A 24,836-nucleotide genomic window follows, 5' to 3' on the forward strand; every position below is an offset into this window, starting at 1 on the left:
CCAATGCTGTATTGGTAGAAAGCTAAATTTGCTCAAGGTAAGAGAGGCCTGAAAAGGCAAACACTAACTCAGCTATTGACTTGACTATCCCAACATTAACACCTACAGACACCAATCAACCTCACGTAGAGGCTGCTGGCATGGACTCAACTCTCTACCACAACTGATGCTATTCATAAATATTTATAGCCCCATCACATGTTCTACATACACCTAAAAAGAAGTGTAACTTAAAGTAAAAGGGTATATAATTCAATACTAATTGAGTACCAGTACTAAGAACACTAGCTGTTCATGTTCATTACAGTCCATATTTTGTCACAAAGTGCCATTTATGTATATAACTAGACTGTACACACTTTCAAACCCGCTCTGTGGTCCATTCTACCATAACAGGTAAATTAAAATACAAATAGTAACCTATTTTTAACTGAGAATATGTCCTCAACATGTTCTGATTTCTCCAGAGAAAGGATGCACAGGCTGTTTTTGTCAGGAAGTGTGCAAAATCAACCTGAGAATAATACATCTTCCAAACAGTTATTCCTGCAAGATTCAGAGAATACTGGAGAAACTCAGCAGGTCTGGCAGCATCTGTGAAGACAGAAACAGAGCTAATGTTTTTAATCTGGAATGACTCTTCCTCAGAAGAGTTCTGAAGAAGTCATACTAGGCTTGAAACATTAACTCTGTTTCTCTCTCCGCAAACTCCCAGTCCTGCTGAATTTCTCCAGTATTCTGTGTTTGCTTCAGATTTCCAGCTATACTGCTTTCATTCCAGCAAAATTACCTCCCTTACCTACAAAAAACTTTTGATAAAAAGATGGCAATATCGGTGACTTTAGTCAACAAATAAATGAGAAAATTCGATTGGCAAGTGTAACCTGGATGAGGGGTTCACAGCAAAGCAGAAATTGCTGGCAAAATGCAGCAGGTCTGAATGAAACCATATCGATTATTGGAAAAATCTACCTGATTCAGGGAAGGAAATCTGCCATCTTCATCTGCTCTGGCTTACATGATTCCAGACACACAGCAATGCAGTTGGCGTTCAATTGCCCTCTGAAACTGCATAGCAAGCCACTCAATTGAATCAATCTCCACAAAGTCTCAATGAAACCAGACGACTACCTGGCATCAACACAGAAAGTAGACAAGAAAGAAAAGCCCTGTCAACACTGTAAAGTCCTCCTGACTAACATCTGGGGACTAGTGACAAAACAGGGACAGCGGTCTCACAGACTAATCAAGCAACTTCCAGATATGCTCATGAACATATCCCCCATAAACAATGCCTCAGACACAACTATCACTATCCCTGGATATATCCTGCCCCACAAACAGGGCAAAGCCAGCAGGGGTGGCAGCAGAGTGGTATACAGTCATGATGGAATTGTCCCAAGAGTCCTCAATATTCACTCCAGACACCAAGTATAATGGCTCCAGGTTAAAATTCGACATGAAAACCTCCTGTTGATTTCCATATGCCTTCCTCCCATTACTGATGAATTAGTACTCCTCCATGTTGAACAACATTTGGAGGAAGCACCGAGGGTGGCAAGTTTACAAAATGTACTCTGGGTGGGGGATTTCAACGTCCACCACAAGTGGCTCAGCAGCAGCATGACTGATGGAGTGTGTCAAATCCTAAAGGACACAGCTGCTAGACTGGGTATATGGCAGTTGGTGAGGGAACCAATAAGAGGGAAAAACATACTTGACCTCATCCTTACCAAACTGCCAGCTGTAGATCGTCTGACCAGTGAAAGTGACCACAGCACAGTCCTTATGGAGTCAAAGTCCCATCTTCACATTAAAAATACCCTCCATCTTGATATGTGGCATTATCACATTGGTAAATGGGACAGATTTTGAATAGATCTAGTAATTCAAGACTGGGCATCTATGAGGGTGCTTTGGGCCATCAACAGCAGCAGAACTGTACTCCAGCACAATCTGCAACCTCATGGCTTTACATATCCACCACTCAAGCACTACCGTCAAGCCAGGGATCAACCCAGGTTCTATGGAGACTACAGGGGGACATGCCAGGAGCAGCATCAGGCATACCTGTAAAACTGGTGCAGCTACCAAACAAGACTACTTCATGCCAAACAGCATGTGATAGGGCTAAACAATCCCACAACCAATGGATCAGATCTAAACTTTGAAGTTCTGCCACTTCCAGTCATGAATGGTGGATGGACAATTCAGAACTCACTGGAAGGGGAGGTTCCACAAATATCCCCATCCTCATTGATGGGGGAGCCCAACATATCAGTGCAAAAGACTGACGTATTTGCAACAATCTTCAGCCAGAAGTGTCAAGTAGATGATCCATTTTGGCCTCCTCCAGTGGTCTTCAGCATCACAGATGGCAGTCTTCCATCAATTTGATTCACTCCATGTGATATCAAAAAGGGACTGGAGGCACTGGATGGCGGAAAGGCTATGGGACCTGATAACATTCCAGTAGTAGCACTGAAGACTTGTATTCCAGAACTTGCCACTCTTCTAGACAAGCTTTTTCACTACTGTTATAACACTAGTACCTACCCAACAACATGGAAAATTGGCAAGATATGTCTTGTACAAACAAACCAGATAAATCCAACCCGGTCAATTAACACCCCATTAGTCTCAATCATCAGTAAAGTGATGGAAGGTATCAAGAGCAATCAAGCAGCATCGGCTCAGCAATAACCTGCTCACTGAAACCCATTTCTGAAGAAGAGTCACTGGACCTGAAACGCTAACTCTGCTATATCTCCAGAGACGCTGCCAGAATCTGCTGAATGTTTCCAGCAACTTCTATTTGTGTTTCTGATTTCCAGCACCCGCAGTTTTTTGGTTTTCTTTTTATATTATCTCGGAATTGTGCAATGTGACAAAATTAATGACCTCAGTATACCAGCAGTCCTGTATACTACGAACACAATGTTTGAATTCTATATTGCATTTGAAAGGGAAAATGTTGCATTTAAGATTAGTATGTTAAACCTAAATAAGCACAAGTATGGGCAGGAAAGCTGAGCTAGCTGAAATTAACTGGCTTATTAAGTTAGAAGGTAGATCAATAGGGACACAGTGGCAAACATTTCAGGAGATATTTCAGAATAAATAGATCACCACTATAAAGAAAAAGAGAGGACCATCTGTATGGTTAACTAAAGAAATTAAGGAAAGCTTCAAACTTAAGGAAAAAGCATGTAACTGTGCAAAGATGAGTGGTAGGTCAGATGATTGGTCAGAATTTGAAGAACAGGAGAAAATGACTGAAAAGTTAATTAAGAGGAATAAATTGGAGTGAGTGGAATCTAGCTAGGTGTGTAAAAACAAATAGAAAAATCTTTGTCTGATATTTAAAAAAGGAGAGAAAAAAAAGTAAATAAAGTGTGTATTAAATCCTGGAGAGAGTGAGAGAAAATGGGAGTTCAGAGTAGGTAATATTGAAATGGCAGATGAAATGAACAAGATTTTCCTTCTGTTACACAATAGAGAATACAAAAAAAATCCAGTAACAGGTACAAATCAGGAGGAGGTGGAAGGGAAAAGGAATTTTGTGAAATTATAATCCTAAGAGAAATGATACCAAGCAAACGTAAAGGGTTGACATAGTGACATACTAAACTTAGATTTATAGAAGGCATCTGATAATATGTCATATTAAAAGGTAGTGTGAAATAAAAACCCAGTGCAGGGGGTGCTATACTAGCATGGAAAGATGATTGGCTGGCTGGCTTAGTAAGCATAAATCATTCTTTGCCTGATTGGCAGGATGTTCCACAGAGGTCTGTGTGGGACCTGGTAGGTGAAGTATAAATGTTGGAAAACATGAAGTTGCTCATTTTAGTCAGAAGAATTTAAAAGCAAAATACTACTGAAATGAAAAAGACTGTGGAATTCTGAGGTGCAGATAGATTTAAGTATTCTACTGCGCGAGTCATAAACATGCAAATACAGTGTTGTGGTTCTGTTCGCCGAGCTGGGAATTTGTGTTGCAGACGTTTCGTCCCCTGTCTAGGTGACATCCTCAGTGCTTGGGAGCCTCCTGTGAAGCGCTTCTGTGATCTTTCCTCCGCCATTTTGTAGTGGTTTGAATCTGCCACTTCCGGTTGTCAGTTCCAGCTGTCCGTTGCAGTGGTCGGTATATTGGGTCCAGGTCAATGTGCTTATTGATTGAATCTGTGGATGAGTGCCAACCAGGAATTCCCTGGCTGTTCTCTGTTTGGCTTGTCCTATAATATTAGGGTTGTCCCAGTCGAATTCATGTTGCTTGTCATCTGCATGTGTGGCTAAGGATAGCTGGTCGTGTCGTTTCGTGGCTAGTTGGTGTTCATTAGCTGTCTTCCTGTTTGTCCTATGTAGTGTTTTCTGCAGTCCTTGCATGGGATTTTGTACACTACATTGGTTTTGCTCATGCTGGGTATTGGGTCCTTCGTTCTGGTGAGTTGTTGTCTGAGAGTGGCTGCTGGTTTATGTGCTGTAATGAGTCCTAGTGGTCGCAATAGTCTGGCTGTCAATTCGGAAATGCTCTTGATGTATGGTAGTGTGGCTAGTCCTTTGGGTTGCGGCATGTCCTCATTCCGTTGTCTTTCCCTTAGGCATCTATTGATGAAATTGCGCGGGGTATCCGTTTTTGGCGAATACGTTGTATAGGTGTTCTTCTTCCTCTTTTTGCATTCTGGTGTACTGCAGTGTGTTGTGGCCCTTTTGAATAGTGTCTTGATGCAACTTCTTTTGTGTGTGTTGGGGTGGTTGCTTTCGTAGTTCAGGACTTGGTCTGTGTGTGGCTTTCCTGTATACCTTTGTGGTGAATTCTCCGTTAGGTGTTCTCTGTACCACCACGTCTAGGTATGGGAGTTGGTTGTCCTTTTCTTCCTCTCTCGTGAATCGGATTCCTGTGAATGTGTCGTTGATGATCCGGTGTGTGTTCTCTATTGCTGTGTTTTTAATGATTACAAAGGTATCATCCACATATCTGACCCAGAGTTTGGGTTGAATTTGTGGTAAGACTGTTTGTTCTAATCTTTGCATTACCGCTTCTGCAACGAGTCCAGAGATGGGTGAGCCCATGGGTGTGCCGTTGATTTGTTCATATATTTGGTTATTGAATGTGAAGCATGTTGTGAGGCACAGGTCGAGTAGTTTGAGTATGCCGTCTTTGTTGATAGGTTCAACGTCCTATTGTCTGTTCTGTATGTCCAGCAGGTTGGCTATTGCTTCTCTGGCTAGGGTTTTGTCGATAGAGGTGAACAGTGCCGTTACATCGAATGAGACCATGGTTTCTTCCTTGTCTATGTGTATATTTCTGATGATGTCCAAGAATTCCTGTGTTGATTGAATCTGTGGATCTATACAATCAATAAGCACATCGACCTGGACCCAATATACTGACCACTGCAAAGGACAGCTGGAACTGACAACCGCAAGCGGCAGATTCAAACCACTACAAATGGCGGAGGAAAGATCACAGAAACGCGTCACAGGAGGCTCCCAAGCACTGAGGATGTCACCTAGATAGGGGACGAAACGTCTGCAACACAAGTTCCCAGCTCGGCGAACAGAACCACAACAACGAGCACCCGAGCTACAAATCTTCTCACAAACTTTGAATGCAAATACAGTACATAATCAACAGGTCAATAGGATGCTATGTTTTATTACAGGAATTGAACATATCAGTAAGGATGTTGTGCTTCAGTTAAACATTACATTGAGTGAACATATTTCAAATACAGTTTTGGTTTCCTTACTTAATGAAGAATGTAAATGTTTTGGAGGCTTTTCAGAGGAGGCTTAGTACGTTGGTGTTTGGAATGAATGGGCTGAAATAAGAGAATAGGTTGGACAGACTACTTATGTTTGTTGGGAGTTTAGAGTTAAGGGGTGACCGGTTTGAAGTGTAGGAAATCCTGAATGGCCTTGACAAGAAGGCCATGGAAAGGACATTCCTTCTTGTGGACTAGTTCAGAACTAGGAGGCACTGTTTGAAAATCAGGGATTGCCCTTTTTGGACAGAGATGAGAAAAATCTATGAGTCTTTGAAATTGTCTCAGATGAAGGTAAAAGTGGGGGTCATTAAATCTTAAGGCATAAGTAGATTAAAACAGAAATTGCTGGAGAAGCCCAGCAAGTCTGGGAAAATCTGTGGAGATAGAAACAAAGTTAATGTTTCAAAGCCAATGATTCATCAAACTCAAAAATGTTAAATCTGTTTTTATCTCTCCACTGATGCTGACAGACTTGCTGAGTTTCTCCAGCACTTATTGTTTTTATTTTGGATCTCCAGCATTCACAATATTTTGCTTTTAGAATATAAATTCTTGTTCGGGAAGGGAAGCAAACATTATTGGGAATAAACGAGAATGTGATATTTGAAACACACACAAATCAGCCATAATCGTATTGAATTGTAGAGCAAGCTTGAGGGCCCAAACGATCTACTCAAACTGCTCATCGCATGTTTATAATCTAAAAACATGGCAGGCCAAGAAATTACAAACACAGTTAACTATAGACAGTTAAGAGATAGCAAGTTTTATGTTAGATATGCAAGAGAGTTAGGCCTTTCACTGGCTTCTTCAACAGTAACTGCAATGATAAAGGATCGAAGCATTTTATGGGTTAAGTAGTTCCAGTGTCCAGTGTACACTGCTCATGAGTTAGCTTCCTGAACCAGATAATTTGCTGACACTGATCCTACTTTAAACTTCGTAACTGAGTTACGATTGAGTTAAAATTGCATAATTGTGTCCAAATTCCTTCCTTCTGTAATTTCCTGCTGATAGAAATTTATATAAAAGGACTATATTCAGTTACATTAGAAAGGCACCATTGGTAGGTGACTCTATATTCCTTTCCTCCATCAAAAATGGAGAACAATTTTAGTCTCCACACGAAAGGTTCATATGCAATATTCTGAACCTCTCCGTACGTAATATAAATTTTATTTCGACTTGTGAGATTGACAATTTCTGATTTTATTGTTGTTATTTTTACTTATATTTCACAACAAACCAGTGCTTGATTGGCTTGTTGACTTCAGTAAATAGCTTCAAAGCACATAAACATCACATTATGTAAATCCAATGCTTTCAATGATAGCTGATGGGAGAAGTGGCATTAATCAGATCTTCATTTAGTTCATGCAGTATTTAATCAGGGTTATTAAATGCTGAAAATTGGCACAAAAATGGAACTGTACTCTAATCCCCAGAGTGTTCAGAAGCACAGAAATTTCTCTTACAAGTTAACATGCTTCAAAAAAACAGAGGTTAAGTCAGATATCAAGATCCTGCAGCAATATGGTTATGTTTTGCCAAACAAAGTACTTGTGAATTATTGAATGTTTCCCCAAATTAGAGGAGTTTTGTTGGTTAGGTAAGTATTGGTAGTTTCGTTAGGTAGTAAGTTAGGTAGTTTCGTAAGTATTGATGGCCAAGCATACAATCAGATGCATAAGTTGTTATGGGAAACAGTAACAATGAACAAATTTTAAAGTGATGCATTCAAGAACAGCTTAATCAAGAATATTAGCAGGAACACCAAAAAATTTCTTTGGTGTTATACATGCTAATTCCAATCACCTTCTTTGCATTTTCTGATTGACTGCTTCCATCAAGTATTCTGATAGTTTTTGTCCAACATAAATTAATACGTTGCACACATTATGAATTGAAAAGGATGCCTGGCCAGGTCCAGGTGAAGGGAAGGGATGTTTTGGACCACTGGAGTGATCAGCCCTATAGAATGGATAAAGCATAACATTGTTAAAGCAAATAATTGAATAGTACAGGGATATAGTTCATTTTTCCCCAGACATAGTTCAAGTTATTTTCTGTAAAATATTGTGGGATATAGCAAAATATTTCAGATGTAAACTGCATATACAATGGCTGGTACACATTAAAACAAATGCTATGGACAATCACTCAAATTGTTCAGTCATCCATTTCTTTGCTGTCTGTTTTAAATTAGTGGCCTTGAGGTTGGATTGAAAGAACTTGGTTAAAAAAAAACATCGTGGTCAATTTACATTGTTAAGAAAGATTGAAATGTTAGAATGAACTGGAGATTACAATAAATTTATAACATCTCTCATTGTATTTAGGCCATGTTATTTTCTTTAACAGAGAAGTTAGCGGAGTTTTATTGTTAAGTTTATTTGATAAATATTAACCAAACTGTCAATTATGAAGTTGTACAATGGGACAGAGGTTTCAGTGAGTCACATAGAAGGTGCAACTGGTGTCAGTGTGGCTTAGTTGGTAGCACTTTCTCTTTTGAGCCAGAATATTCTAGATGTGTGTGGGGATCGAGCTGTCAGAGGAAGTAGTGGAGCCAGGTACAATTATAACATTTAAAAGGCATCTGGATAGGAAGAGTTTAGAGGGATGTGGGCCAAACGGGATTGGATCAGATTGGGATACCTGGTCCACGTGGACAAGTTGGACCAAAGGGCCTGTTTCCATGCTGCATGACTAAGACTACGTGAAACCTACTTCACACTTGGGCACAAAAATTAAAGACGATACTGAGGGAGTGCCCTATTGTAGGTGCCAAATTTCAGATGAGACACTAAACTGAGATCCTCTCAGGGATGCAAAATATCCAATGGCATTATTTTGAAGAAGCTAATTCTGGTGTCCTGGCCAATATTAATTCCTCAATTAACAACACAGATTTTTTGGTTATTATCAAATGACTTTGTGGAACTTGCTGAATGCATGCTTGCTGCACCACCTATATTATAATAGTGACCACAATCCAAAGATATTTCAGCACCTGAATAGTACTTTGAGATGTCTCATAACAGTGAAAGTTTAATGCCAGGAAAGGCTCTAAATAAATGCAAGATTTTACTTTTACACTTCACACCACAATGTAAACTTGCCAATGTATGAAACTATCGAAAGTTTCATTTCTGCATTCAAAATGTTTATGTTCAATAAAAACAAATGGATAATGAATATATACATAGTAGCAATTACCTCAGAGTTAACACTCCATAGCTGTGATATTAGCTATGGCAGTGATTTAAGAAATTACAGTGTTTGGAAGTGAGGCACAAAGCAGCATGCTCTTCAGTTTTGGAGAAGGCTGTATATTCCACACTGCCTCAAAATGACCCTTTCTATTCCCTGGTGATTATCAAGTCATTCTAAAGGATGACAAATTGTCAGTGATTGTATTGTTACCTGGCTATGGGGGTAATCTAGTAATAGATAGCAAAATTAGAAGTTTATTGGTGCTTTCAGAGACTTCCAGTCATCGTTTCTTTTCATCTAAGATTAAATAGTAGCTTTTGAGTCTTAAATTGATGCAATCTCTATTAAAAATATTAATATATTCAGAAATTGATTGGTTTTATTGTTTACCAATTGAGTTAATCTTCAATGTCTGTTTTTGGTTAAATGGGAGAACTGTCTTTGCTGAAGGAAAGAATATATTTGGCATTTTGAGCTGGTTTAATTTCACTGCATCTTCTCATCAATCTCCTGAAAAAAATACACCTAATTTTTGTGTTTTTAAAATCTGTGGACTGCAAGGAGAAAAAACTATTTTAAAAATAGGGTTTTACTTGGACGGCTGTATTATTTCACAGCAAGGAATTGAATACTTATTATGAACTCTGTCTTTTGTGGCTATGGGTTCCTACAATGGGCAATGAGGAGCTGATGAGTTATTTACAAGAGAAAACTGAGCAGGTTGGAACTGGAAACAAGTTATAGAGACACAGGCACAGAAAAAGACAGAAAAGTGTCAACAGCAGAAACCGCTGTTAAAAAAAAACCTCGGTTTCATCGCGAAGAAATCAGTTACCTTTCCTGCAGCAGCTGCTGTGAGCAGAGACATTTCCCAAGCGAATCAGTCATTCTGTACTTACAAACCAGTGAAGGCTTCCAAAAAGAAAAAGACACCTGAACACCAAGGGCCTGGAATCTCAACATCAGAACTGGAAACCAAAGACGATGAGGGCATGCGTGTGTGTGGGTGTGAATATGTGTGCGTAAAGGGGGAGATTATTAAAGTTTTACTTAATAGTGTTGTATGGCAAAGGATATTTTTTTAATATCAGTTTACTTGTAACTACAGTTTACTTATAAATAATAGATTTATTTAGTATAGAAAAGTGGTTGATGCTTTCTAACGACCAATGGTTTGAAAATGAGATAAATTGGGGCACTGTGCGTACATTTTAAAAAAAACCTTTAAAATTTTTGATGACTCTGGGAATAACAAGGCCCAACTTATGTTCTATCCCAGTAGGTCATAACAATTCCAAAATTCAAAAGCAAAAGAGTAGATCTTGCATAAAGTATATCCAAATCCCAGATTAACCATCCTTTCAACTCAGATTATCTGAGGAATTTTGATAAGGGCTGTGCCTCCTGTGAACTGGGTCAAACTAATTTTGAATATGAACCTGCAGTCCCTGATGTAAAATAAGTGTGTAATGAGCCGCTGTAATATTCAAGTTATAATATTATATGGCATATACAAAAGTCTGATAAAGTTTATTTTGTTTGGGATTAAATATTCATTATCCACTTGATCTTCTCCATTAATTGAGTGATAACAGTTTAAAACCATTGGCTTCAATAAAGTTATTAAACTTTCCATTCTATATTAGATACTCCATTCCAGTCTCTGGGAATGCCATATTTATCATTATTTTAGCTGTGTAGATTTGGCTGTGCAACATCACAAACAGACAAAATCAACATATTGCACTTACAAATTCCTCTGCCGTCTGGACACACTTGACAGACAAATTTCATTCTCACTTAATGCTCGTGATCTACTAGAATGTTGGGTAGTAGCAGTCTGCAATAAAATAACATTGCACATTCTGTGTTTGCTTTTGCTAGGGTGAATTCAATTTAAAAGTCAGCATTCTACTTTATCAAGGTAGCTAGGAATCAGTAATTCACTCCTTTGCCAGTAATATTTGCATTGAGAATTTTGTTTTGTAAATATTGACAGAATAAACATTTTCTTTAAGTAGTACCGTCAATAGGCAAGCCATGCATGGATATCTCCAGACTTAACTTATAAGAAAGGTTTAAACATTTAATTCTGTTGTCTATTCTTTGTAAATCATTGACCACATGATTTTATTTAGCCATCCTATGCTAGACTAAGGAGAATTCATTGTTCTTTTATCTTAGACGATCTCAGAACACCTGTGAATAACTCTCACTCAAAAATGGACTTAACCTATCCAACTGAGATCAAAAGACTGACTACATAGACTTAAACCTATCACCCCTGGCCAACAGCAATGCCTACATCTCCTTGTCACAAGGTCCATGGGTTCAGGGATCTCATATAGATTTAAACACATAATCCAATCTGAAAATTCAATACAGCACTAACAGAATGTTGCACTGTTGCAGATACTGTCTTCCAGAGGTTTTGAAACAAGAAGCCCCATATCTACTGAACATAAATGATCCCATGGTACTATTCAAATGAACAGTAGAGGTTTTTTCCTGCTGTTTTAATCGAAATTGCTTCCCTCAATCAACACCACGAAACGTATACTTGCTCTTTCTTCATCGATGCTGTCTGACCCACTGTGATCTCCAGCATTGGTTGTTATTCAGTCAATTGTCTGATTGCTGCTTGTTAGACTTTATTATGTGAAAATTGACTGCAGTTGGTCTCTATATTTGAACGTTAAGGACATTTCAAAATAATTTTATAAGCTATAAACTGCTTTGGGATAACTCAGGGCTATGGATGGCATAATAAAAATGCAAACTCTGTTTCCTGTTTTTAAACTCCATTAAATGGGGTAGCTGGAAGGGTGGGTGGATGGAATGAGAAGGACAGCTGTTCTGGCAACCTCAAAAGTACATCTATACTATATGGAAAAACACAATGTTATTGTTCACACACCTGCACTGGACTCTCAGGTCGGTCCATATTCAAAGCATGGCTGGGTCCAAATATTAAGTTCGGAGAGATACTGAGTGGTGGAGGATCTGTTATCGATGGATTGTTGTGGAACCAACCATATAAGTATGGTCTTGCACCAATATCCTGCATTTCTGTTTCTAAAGAGAAAGGTACAATCTTTTAAATCCAATTAACAAGTTCTCTAATTTGAAGCAACTAATCGCTATTTCCCAATAGTATTCACTTAGCTATATATTAGGTTCTTATTTTGAGTGCATATCTGACATAGTTGAAAGTATCTAGCTGTGTTAGTTAAGTTATAAAACAACTGAATACAATAACACTTACAGAGTACATGACACATCCTAGTGTAACTTGCTCCCAGATTCAACTGCTGAGCGAGTCCTCATAACCTTTTACAGATTCTCTACTTGGTCCCTGATTGGACTAGAAGGTCACGTGACTCTTTCTTCAAAGCTTGTCTTTAAAGAGGCCAATTACTATAGCTGATAATATTTATTCTCCATCCTTAAATGAGGTTGTGTTCCCATGCACCTGTTGCTGCTGTTATTTTTAGGTAGAGGTTGGGGGTACCTTAGAGGTGATACACATTGCATTCATGGTGTCCCAATAGTATGCTGTGTGAATGTTTAAGCACCAATCACACAGGCTGCTTTGTCTTGAATGGTGTCAAGCTTCTTCAATATTGTGGCATTCATCAAGGCAAGTGGAGCACATTCCATCATACTCCAGGCTTGTGCCATGTACATGGTGGTCAGATTTTGGAATTCAGGAGGCGAGTCGCTGACTGCAAAATTCTCAGCCTCTGACCTTCTCCTGGAGCTACAGTATTTAAAATTGTTGGTCCATTTCAGTTTCCCATCAATAGTAATGCCTAGGCAATGCTTGCTCCAAATTGCACAGCCACTGTTTGCATGCAATAACTTCTAATTTTGGAAGGTACTGCTGCGCATGGACCTAGGATGCCCACATAGCAGCAGAAATAGTTAAAGGAATATAGCTTGCAACATGGTAATAGTGGTAGATTCAGCAATGGCATTGTGACTATATGTGAAAAGGAGATGGCTTGTTTCTCTCTTAATAGCGATAATTGTCTGACACTTGAGTGGAGCAAATGTTACTTGCCATTTATCAACCCAAGACTGAATGTTGTTCATTGTCTTATTAAAATTGGACCAAGGACTGCTTCAATATCTGAGTAGTCATGATATTGTGAATATTTTCAACAGCAGCAATCAGCAACAAACATTTCCTGTCCTTATGATTGAGGCCGGGTCATTCATAAAGTAGCTGAAGATTGATGGACTTAAGAGAATATCCTGAAAAACTTAGGTAGTGGTGCATGTAACAGGACTGAGATGATTGAACTCTATCTTTTATTTTGATCAATCAACATTTTCTCTGAATCACATTCACTTCAATTTGGCTAATACTCTGTAACACTGCATCCGGTCAAAGGGTGCCTCGATGTCAAGGGCTACCAGTCTCACTTTTCCTCATGCTTGAATAAAACAAAGAAAATCAGCAGCAAGTGTGCCTGGCTGAGTCCAAATTGTATATCAGTGACACAATTCTGCTGCAGACATAATGCTACACATCATGCTTGTCCTGTTTTAGGCAGCTCAATCAGTTTTGAATCCATCTCAATTAGTATAGTGGTAGTGCCAGAATAAAATGAGAAGACTTTGTATCCACAATGATTCTCAAGTAGTCACTCCTACCAATATTGTCATGAGAAAAGCTGCATCTGTGTCAGGTGACATGTTCAGGTAAATTTTACCTAGGCACTGTTATCTCAGCAATTGCCACAAGCCTAATTTGGTGGCTAAGTCTTCATGACTCACCAAGTGCATCAATAGTGAACTCTCATGCTGCACCCTCAATCAAAAGTATTTTCTGTGCATGAGTTATTTTCTGTGTTTTCTCCATATGAAGGAGCACTGATCCATCAACTGAAAGTGGACAGTCAGTTGAGGATTTTCTTTTTCAAATTTGACCTGATGCACAGGAGCTCATTCCTTTTAGACATTAGCTTTTGTTGAGTATTTTATTTGAAATAGAGAGTGTGTGTGCGCATGCAAGAGAGAGAGAGAGAGGCACACACACAGAGTGAGCATGTGTGCATACGTATGAGAAATGAGTATGCAAGAGCGAGAAAGTGTGAGAATCTGTGCATTTGTGCAAGAGAAGTCAGGGTATGTGTGAAAGTATGTGTCCGTGCTGAGGAGTGAATGTGTATGCAAGACAAAGTGAGAGTATGCATGTGTGAAAGAAAGCGAGAGAATAGGGAAGCAAGTCTGCACATATGAGAGTCCGAGATGTTGTAGGAGTGTGAAAAACACAAACGTACCCTTCCGTTTCTTTTGCTCCCTCCCCAAAAACCTTCCACAAAACAAATTGCAAGCAGAAGAAAACCCAGGCTAAAAGGCACCATGTATCCTAACCTCACTCATATGAATTCCACTAAGGCCAACTTGGAGCATTCAGCAGAGGTTAGATCAGTGTTAGTTAAACCCAACTACTTTAGTTGGCCTCAGTTCCAAATTCTTCCCATGATGACAACTTGGGGCCTAATCTATTTCTCTCTAGCTCTACTTACTTGAAAATGTATCAAAGATTTTATCAATTAGCTTAGTTGGTACTTTGGCTGGTCATTGTCATCAATTATTAAAGTTTTAACTAGAGTCAGACTTTTTAAAAAGGCTCTTTGGCCCATCACACCCACATCGGTCATCAAAACTCCACCAGTTCTATTCCCATTCTCCAGCACTTGGGCTGCATGCTTGCATTCTATGCCATTTCAAGCGTTCAACTGTGTCTTGAGGGTTTCCACCTCTACTACCTGCTCAGTCAGTGAGTTCCAGATACCCACAACTGTATGAAAAAAAAAACAACTTCCTCAAATCTCTCGAACCCTCTAAATCAAGTGACCCAGCATCAAACCTTGTGGTTTGTCACAGGCTTCCAGTGGTAAAACATGCTTCAACCATCACCCTCTGCTTTCTGCCACTAAACTGATTTTGGATCCTATTTGCCAAATTTCGCTGGATCCCACAGCTCTTAGTTTCTTAATTAGTTTGTCCAGTGTGATCTTGCCAAGAAGCTGTAAGAAACAGCTTGGGAACTATAGACTGGTGAGTCTGACATCAGTGGTGGGTATGTTGGAGGGGGTTCCGGGAGATAGGATTTACATGCATTTGGACAGGTAGGGTCTGATTAGGGATAGTCAGCATGACTTTGTGTCATAGTCATAGAGATGTACAGCATGGAAACAGACCCTTCGGTCCAACCTGTCCATGCCGACCAGATATCCCAACCCAATCTAGTCCCACCTGACAGCACCCAGCCCATATCCCTCCAAACTGCTCCTATTCATATACCCATCCAAATGCCTCTTAAATGTTGCAATTGTACCAGCCTCCACCACTTCCTCTGGCAGCTCATTCCATACACATACCACCCTCTGTGTGAAAACGTTGCAACCTTAGGTCTCTTTTATATCTTTACCCTCTCACTCTAAACCTATCCTCTAGTTCTAGACTCCCCACCCCAGGGAAAAGACTTTGCCTAATTAACCTATCCATGCCCCTCATAATTTTGTAAACCTCTATAAGGTCACTTCTTACCCTCTGACACTCCAGGGAAAACAGTCCCAGCCTGTTCAGCCTCTCCCTGTAGTTCAAATCCTCCAACCCTGGCAACATCCTTGTAAATCTTTTCTGAACCCTTTCAAGTTTCACAACATCTTTCCGATAGGAAGGAGACCGGAATTGCATGCAATATTCCAACAGTGGCCTAACCAATGTCCTGTACAGCCGCAACATGGCGTCCCAATTCCTGTACTCAATACTCTGACCAATAAACGAAAGCATACCAAATGACTTCTTCATTATCCTATCTACCTGCGGCTCCATTTTCATGGAGCTATGAACCTGCATTCCAACGTCTATTTGTTCAGCTACATCCCCTAGGACCTTACCATTAAGTGTATAAGTTCTGCTAAGATTTGCTTTCCCAAAATGCAGCACCTCGCATTTATTTGAAATAAACTCCATCTGCCACTTCTCAGTCCATTGGCCCATCTGGTCAAGATCCTGTTGTATTCTGAGGTAACCCTCTTCGCTGTCCACTACACCTCCAATTTTGGTGTCATCTGCAAACTTACTAACTGTACCTCTTATGCTCGCATCCAAATCATTTATGTAAATGACAAAAAGTAGAGGACCCAGCATCGATCCTTGTGGCACTCCACTAATCACAGGCTTCCAGTCTGAAAAACAACCCTCCACCACCACCCTCTGTCTTCTACAGACAGTTCTGTATCCAAATGGCTAGTTCTCCCTGTATTCCATGAGATCTAACCTTGCTAATCAATCTCCCATGGGGAACCTTGTCGAACACCATATTTAAATCCATATAGATCACATCTACCGCTCTGCCCTCATCAATCCTCTTTGTTACTTCCTCAAAAAACTCAATCAAGTTTGTGAGACATGGTTTCCTATGCACAAAGCCATGTTGATTATCCCTAATCAGTCCTTATCTGAGAAATCATGTATCGCAAACTTGATTTAAGTTTTATGAGGACGTAACAAAAAGGATTAGTGTGGGCAGAGCGGTAGAAGTCGTCTACATGGACTTGAGTAAAGCCTTTGACAAGGTTCTGCATGTAGTAAAGTTAGACCACATGGGATTCAGGGAGAACTTGTCAACGGGATACAAAATTGGCTTGATGGTAGGAGGCAGAGGATGGTGTTTGAGGGTTACTATTTTGGGCTGGTGTTAGATAGGGATTGATGCTGGGTCCACTGTTGTTTGTCATTTATAAATGATTTGGATGAGAATTTATGAGGAATGGTAGGTAGGTTTGCAGATGATACCAAAATTGCTGGTATAGTCAATAGCAAAGAAGATTATAAAGGTATCTTGATCAATTGAGCCAATGGGCTGAGGAGTGGCATATGGAATTTAATTCAGATAAATAGGAGGTATTGCATTTGGTAAAGTGAACAAGGGCCAGACTTATACAGTTAATGGTAGGGCCCTGTGTACTGTTTCGAAGAGAGACCTATGCATTCTGGGACATAGGTCTTTGAAAGTGCATCACAGGTAGACAGGGTGGTTAAAAAGCCACATAGCACACTTTCCTTCATTGCTAAGACCAGTGTGTATAAGAGTTGAGACTCATGTTAAGGTTGTACAGGACATTGGTGAGGCCACTTTTGGAATACTGTGTACAGTTCCAGTTGCCTTGCCATAGGAAGAATATTATTAAATTGGACAAAGTTCAAAAAAGATTTACCAGGCTGTCACCAGGACTGGGGAATTTGAGTTACAGGAAGAGGCTAGATAGGCTGGAACATTTCCTTCCCCCACTGGAGTGTAGGAGGTTGAGGGGGTGACCTCATAGAGGTTTATAAAATCATGAGGGTCATTGATAGGGAGAATAGCAAAGGTCTTTTCTCCATGGTGGGTGAGTTCAAAACTAGGGGGCATATTTTTAAGGTGAAAGAAGAAAGATTTAAAAGTTACCCGAGGGGCAATGTTTTCACACAGAGGGTAGTTCAGATGTGGAATGAACTGGCAGAGGAAATGGTAGACGCAGGTACAGTTACAAAAAAATTCAATTAAATTTGTTAGATACAAGCTCCTCCTTACAAAGCGATGCTGACGATCCTAGATTATTTCTTATCTTTCCAAGTGGAGATTAAATCTGTCCAACAGAACCTTTCCAACATAGATTCCCTATCAAAAATGTTATATATGTTGGCCTATATTTTCTTACTTATTCCTCCAACCTTCTTGATTAACAGTATCACATTAGCTGCCCTCCATTCCTCTGTCACCCCTCCTGTAGCCAGATAGGATTTAAAAATTAATGTCACAGCCGCAGAAAAGTCATCCTTTACCTTCCACACAAGCCAGAAATATGTCTCATCTGAGCCAGGGAATTTATCCATTATCAAGCCTGCTAAAACCACGAACAACTCTTCTCTCTCAATACTAATTAATTGAAGAATATCACAGTCCCCTTCCCTAATTTCTATGCCTGAATTATCCTTCCCAACAGTGAATAGAAATACAAAGTTTTCATTTAAAGCCTCAGCTGTCTTACGACTCAGGCAGATTGTCACTTTGATCCCTAATGGGGGCCATAAATTTTTTCCCTGGTTATTCACTTACCTTAATAAACTTACTGAGCACCTTTGGATTTTCCTTAAAATTCCCCACAAGTGCTTTTTCATGCCCCTTCATTGCTCTCCTAATTTCATTCTGAAATCTCCTATTATTTGCCTACTGTTATTTGCCTACATATCTGGCTTTCATCTATCCCTGACTGTCTTGTGGTCTATAATACACCCCGAGCAAAACGATTGCCCCCTTTCTGTTTTAAGTTCTATCCAGACAACTTCAATTGACAAGCCGAAGATATCATCCCTCCTTGGTATAATAATGGACTCCTTAATCAATATTCAGCCACCACGCTGACTTTTACACTCCATTTCAACTCATTATTAATTTATTGCATTGCCTTTTTTGTCATGTTTTCTTCATATCTCAACTTTACAGGAGCAGAGCAGAAAAATCACAGGAATTCACCACCATCTAAGCTCCCAAGTCACACATAGTCCTCACTTGGACATATATATAATTGCTTCCTCTTCATTACTGTGTTAAAATTCTGTATAATTCTGTCATCAGCATAAGTGATGCACTGTCGAAATCAGAAGACAACTGGACAATTCGTGGTAATACAGAGATGGGCAATAAATACAAATTTATATCATTGCTCATTTCTCATTAACATTTTCTTTTTTAAATCCTGTCATTGTGGTGGGATATTAAAATAACAAGCATGTATTCAGGTAGAAGTTGCTATCACAAGTAGTAGTTGAGGCTCATATCATACATGTAGTTTTTTTAAACCAGGAAACTTGATAAATACACGAGGATAAAAGGAAAAGGTTATGTTAATAGATTAAAAAGGATAAATGGCAGCAAGTGTGCGGCATAAACCTGATTTGCTTGGCCTGTCCATTCTATGTAATCATTTCCCATTACAATACATAAAATTCTTTCAATGATGTAATGACCTTGATCAATATATGGATATGAACATAGAATGCAAACTTGTTTGTAATTTATTGATGTTAACACAATTTACCTCCCATCGATATTCTTTCGGGAATCTGCATCCGCAGTGTTGATAGGTGAATATCTTCTGCTTTCTCCTCCTCCTCCTCCTCTTGCTCCTCAGTGACTTTCAGTCTATTAGGAATTCTCATTTTCTGACCAATAACTTCCATGAAACTTAGGTCACATGGAGCTGGACCAGAATCTATCAAATCAGAGGGTGCTGCAAATACTGGCTCTGTCATGGCAGCTAAAGGATCAAAGTAAAACTTTATTTATCATTCTTTATTTCATTTGAAAAATAATTATTATAAATCCTCATCAGGTTAAATAAGTAACATTTGAAATGAAGAGGCCACCAAAAGTAAATTGGGGCAACCTTGTCAGTTTCTATTCCTGTGTAAGCTAAACCACCGGTTTAGATTAGATTAGATTAGATTAGATTACTTACAGTGTGGAAACAGGTCCTTCGGCCCAACAAGTCCACACCGACCCGCCGAAGCGCAACCCACCCATACCCCTACATTTACCCCTTACCTAACTCTATGGGCAATTTAGCATGGCCAATTCACCTGGCCTGCACATCTTTGGACTGTGGGAGGAAACCGGAGCACCCGGAGGAAACCCACACAGACACGGGGAGAACGTGCAAACTCCACACAGTCAATCGCCTGAGGCGGGAAATACAAGTCTTTAAGTAAGTATTTAAATTTTCAAACTCAGTCTTTGGGGATCATCAATTTTTTTACTTCCTGCAAGACTGAACCAGAATAAGACACTCCACACGGAGCTCTGCTGCCCCAGTCGTTCTTTTTCTTTCGACATTTTTTTCCCTCTCTTTTTAGCAATCCTGAGGCAGCACACGGGAAAGCGAGTCCCAGAGCAACCGGAGGGTGAACGAGTCCCAGAGCAGCCAACTTACCTTAGTGCAGCTGAGTGCCATTGTGGAGTAGACTGGAGACTTGGAGTGGAGCGGGACAGTTGTTGGACTGGGGTCTGGCGCAGGCGATCAGACCATGTGCTGAGTTGCTGTTATTTGAAATTCTTTATCAGTCTGTAATGTCAATCCTTTAACGATGTTATAACTGTCTTATTTTGACCTTTTTTTTTAAGACATAGTAGGTCATATTACTACCTTTCCTCTTTTGTATCCAAGACTTGTACCTAGGTACTTGTTCCTAAGATCGCACCATTAAAGGCAGTCAATGTAAAACTTTTCAATGTACTCCTGCACTTCTGTACAGGAGTACACGTGACAATAAAGAATATTCTATTCTAATTTAAAAAGTCAAAATGTAGGAAAAGTCAGTGCTATTTCTTTGCCACCAGATTTTGTTTCATCTTCTGAGAATGTTTTATTGTAAAGGATTTAGTTAACATGCTAGCAAACTCTAATAACAAAAATGTGATAGAGCATCATATTTTTATTTCAATGACCAGTAATTCTTCGAGCACGTTGCTGTAAAATTTTCTTAAAATCACCTGATTTCATTCCATAATTGATGACATCTATGAAGCTTCGGCACAATTCTGGGGGTATGTTCTTTCATATACAGAAGTCCTAGAGCTGCTTATTTAATCTTGTATTATTTAAAATGATTAAGCTCTTCTAACATCTCTCTCTCTCGAGTTCTGTGACTGGTTGGTTTTGACTCTAGATTCAGACCAAATTTATGTTCTTAACTATAAAGTCACGCAAAGCAAAATTACTCTAATGTAAATATTCCTATCAGGAATATTTTTTCACTTATGGATTATTGGTTTTATTAAGAGCAAGCTACACTGGCAATCATGAAGGATGCATAATGCGAAATGTTCTAATGTGTACTAACTTTCAGATATGTTATCACCTGCTGTAGCCACAATAAATTAAGCCAAGCCCATAACTTCAAAGGCATATAAGGTTGGACACAAACGAAACAGATTTGTAGGATGCAGATTCATTTGCGATTTTAAAGTATCCTGAAGTGGGAAAGGGTGGGCCTAAATGGGAAAAAATCCTTCATGGGTGTACAGAAGAGAGGTGAATGGTCATTCTGAGACTCATGCCTGCAGCAATTCAATGGGAAATATTTCAAGAAGGCTGACAGCAGGTCTCTAGTCGATTCAGTTGGTTGAGAGAGTTTTGTTACACTGCTTTGAATAAAACTAGAAATAGGCCATTGACATCTTATTCCCCATCCTTTCATGTGATAATTTTAGATTAATAATTTTCTTTAAAAGTGAATGCATTTATGTTGATAAGTCATTCTGAATTTGGATGTATATTTTGATTGCAGGAGAAGCATCAGTATATTAACATTTCTTGGCCTGATTGTATTTGCAATAGAAAGCACTGAAAATAGAAACATAGAAAACAGGAAAAGGAGTAGGCCACTTGGTCCTTTGAGCCTCGCTCCACTACTCGACATGATCATAGCTGATCATCCTGTCCTCCTTTCACCCCTCACCCTTTAATCCCTTTAAGCCCTAAGAACTATATTGATCTTCTCTTGAAAATATACAAGTCTCAGTCTGAGGCAGCTAGTTTTAGGTTCGATTAGTATGAGAAAGTCTATAGCCTTAAAACTTGTCTCTAGACATTTAGACTATAGAATTATAGAATATATTTGCTGCACACTAGAAAATAGGTAGGGAGGCTCAGAAAAAGGGGGAACCCAAGTTATGCAGAAGATAAAAGCATCTGTTCTAACCAAGTGATAACAGGGTGCTCTAAGGCAACTAAGAACATTTGCCTTAACATCAATGAATCTGTGTAAACAGGATACCAAGTGATAACATTCACAGCTATCCCTTTGTGAAATTAATGACAGTGTTTGATTCTGACCTCAAAACAAAACTTGGTACTATCAAAAGCCTTGTAATTGATGGTCAGGTCCTATCAATTATAATGGATTCTTATTACCTCTTGCAAGTTAGGCAGACACAGAGGGAAAAACATCTTTGCTGTTAAAAGTCCCTGACTTGAGAGCTCAAAAGGACAAGAGAGAGAGAGAGAGAGAGAGAGACACAGACAGACAGAGAGACAGACCATTTTAGTGCTGGGACTGCCAAAACCAGTAGAAAATTAACTCTTTGTGCTTACCTGCTATGGATTGAACTTAATTGCATTTTTGAGACTTTATGAGCCATTACCGGTTATGAAATACAAACTCTGTAAAAGGTAATACTGATGAAGCCTTAACTTACTTGCTGTTCTTGCAGTCCACTCTACAGACCTTATAGACTGCCCCACTGTCAACTCTAACTAATCAGATCTTATATCTTATTTGAAATTGAATCACAACTCTGAAAAGAAAGCATATTTAATTCAAAGACTAATGAACCAGCTTAAATGCAACCTTACGATAACATCTCAGCCTCAGGTACGAATGATTCAGTGCTTAAAAAGCAGGAGTCTGCTCCTAACTGAAAAATTATTCTAAATCTAATATTGAAGAGATTCTGGCACAATATGTCTGGAAGCCATTTTATGGTCAAAAGTTTGTCCTCCTTGCTGAGAAGCCATTTTGTAAAACAATTGTATCTGACATGCGAGTTGTGCAAGGATACCTTGTGAACTCTTCAATTAGCTCAGACTGGTACTTCTTTACGATAGGAGCTTATCTCACCAGCAAGTGCCTAACTTGGCTGGATTTGTTTTTCCCACCTGATGAACGGATTAGGGCGCGAGGAGTGATTAGTCAAGTGTACACAGATCTGTCAATTAACTTCTCTTCCTTACAAATTATTGTCTTTCACTTATCTAATTAAGAACACACAATGTTTTTATAAACTTTTTGCATGAAGGAAGCAACTCTGTATCAGTACATCAGAGTAGCCTGCTGAGGCTCTTGAAGAGCTGGTGTCCTACTCTCCTGTGTTATTAGAACCTAGTTAGTTTAGCTTATAGGTATCAGCATCATGTTGTAACAGTGATGCTATTGGTAAATAAAGGGGATGACTGAAATTAATTAAACTGTCTGGAAGAGTTATTATTCGAGACTATCACCAAGAACGACCTCCGGGACAAACAAAGAGAGGCTTACAGGTTGAGTCAACAAGGGATTCCCTGGGTCGTCTCAAATCTGTACTTTAACAAGATCACCTAAGAATGGAATTCCTGGCAATTCATAGGTATACCGTTCAGTGTCAGTTGTGATTTATCTTATTGGGAAAGTGGGACAATTTTGCTGAGCAAGTCTCCAACTTAGACCACTTTTACCACCAGTTCCAGGCACTGACCACACAAAGTGCTGAATTCAGCCTAGCTTTTCTACCAACTTTCACTACAAGTAGTTATTTGATTCAAAGGAAAACAAATCATGGACCTTGTGTGTGGTACAGTACATGCAAGGTAGGCTCTGGAATCAATTTTCACACATTTTCTTCAAGTAGATCTTCAATATTACTATCTCAGTACCTCTCACCACTCTTTCCTTTAATGGATGTTATCTTCAAGTAGTTTTGATGGGGAATAATTTCATGAGGCTCTCCTTTGTAACCGAAAGTAAAACTGCAAGAAAATGAAAAAAAATGAGATTTACAAGGACGTTGCCAGGGTTGGAGGATTTGAGTGATAGGGAGAAGTTGAATAGGCTGGGTCTGTTTTCCCTGGGGTAGAGGCTGAGAAGTGATCTTACAAAGGTTTATAAAATCATGAGGGGCATGGTTTAGATAAATAGCCTTTTCCCTGGGGTGGGGGAAGTCCAGAACTAGAGGACATAGGTCTCTTTTACATCTTTGCCCTCTCACCCTATACCTAAGGGGCAACTTCTTCACACAGATGGTGGCATGTGTTTGGAATGAGCTGCCAGATGAAGTGGTACAATTGCAACATTTAAAAGGCATCTGGATAGGTATATGAATAGGAGGGGTTTGGAGAAATATGGGCCGGGTGCTGGCAAGTGGGATGAGATTAGGTTGGGATATCTGGTTGGCATGGACGAGTTGGACTAAAGGGTCTGTTTCCATGCTGTACGTCTCTTGTACTGCCGAGTGTTAATATGCACATTTTTCTCAGTTAAAGTTTTAGAAGAAAAATGTTAGGAGAATTTCTGAGACAAAGCCAGAGATTCCACAGAGTCCAATATCTCAGTTTCAGGACATGAAAAAGTACCATAAAAGTAATATATAGTGTGGACCAACCTGCAATCTACACCCTGATCTCTCAGGCCACAAGGACACTGTGGCCTTCACATTACTGCCAAGACTTTCCACTTGGACCACTGTGAACGTGACGAAGACACAATCTAACTACAAAATCAGGTCTGGAATGGATAGTGCAAAGACAATCATCCTCACCCACCAGCCTCTTGGAAGACAATCTCACTCCCCCGAGAACAGCAGCAGCGATAACTACAACTTTAGGCATGTGCCGACCAGTCTCTTTTGGGAACGGCAGTACCGTTTGTTAGTGCAGAATCCATGCTGTCGGGTTTAATTTCTGAACTGATTGACGTAACTGAAGAAACTCCTGGCCCAACCACGCTACAAAGTTCGAGGTTTCTCAGGTCCTACTGGCGAAACTGCAACCTCTCTCAAATGGATGTAGCACCTGTTACTGTCTGAATCGCAATGACAGTTGCAATTTGACAATTGCTTGACACCCAATGGATTGAATACCTGAGATACACCAGTGATTAACCAAAGCCCCAGCCTCAGTAATAGAGCCTTAGAAGTGAGCAGTATCATAACATGGTGTGGAGTCAGGAATCATTGACAACCATCCCAGGGCACACACGTGACTCAGTTTGACAGTCTCACAAACATCATTTCATCAGCCCTATTCCTGG

At 39.6% G+C, this 24,836-nt stretch overlaps 1 protein-coding gene across 7 annotated transcripts in view; it reads right to left on the bottom strand.

The window, feature by feature from the left end:
* The window catches only part of LOC122557545 (mitochondrial fission factor-like), a 40,194-nt gene extending 15,413 nt beyond the window's left edge, over positions 1-24,781 (bottom strand). For 2 of the 7 annotated variants that reach the window (XM_087992110.1, XM_087992106.1), the window contains exons 1-6: positions 24,350-24,781; positions 23,465-23,557; positions 19,094-19,312; positions 11,908-12,065; positions 10,742-10,830; positions 7,590-7,745 (exon numbers count right to left, since the gene is read on the bottom strand). In XM_087992110.1, coding sequence (XP_087848236.1) covers positions 7,590-7,745; positions 10,742-10,830; positions 11,908-12,065; positions 19,094-19,307 — 617 coding nt within the window. In that variant the 5' untranslated portion in view covers positions 19,308-19,312; positions 23,465-23,557; positions 24,350-24,781. Of the gene's footprint in view, positions 1-7,589; positions 7,746-10,741; positions 10,831-11,907; positions 12,066-19,093; positions 19,313-23,464; positions 23,558-24,189; positions 24,270-24,345 lie in introns of all 7 variants that reach the window. The other 5 variants (XM_087992112.1, XM_087992111.1, XM_087992109.1 and 2 more) reach the window with 4 other exon arrangements.
* Between the last annotated feature and the right edge of the window lie 55 nt (positions 24,782-24,836).

This window comes from Chiloscyllium plagiosum, unplaced genomic scaffold (genome assembly GCF_037043375.1).
Source record: "Chiloscyllium plagiosum isolate Xiang-an unplaced genomic scaffold, Cpla_swu_hap1 HiC_scaffold_11, whole genome shotgun sequence".
Taxonomy (NCBI): Eukaryota; Metazoa; Chordata; class Chondrichthyes; order Orectolobiformes; family Hemiscylliidae; genus Chiloscyllium; species Chiloscyllium plagiosum.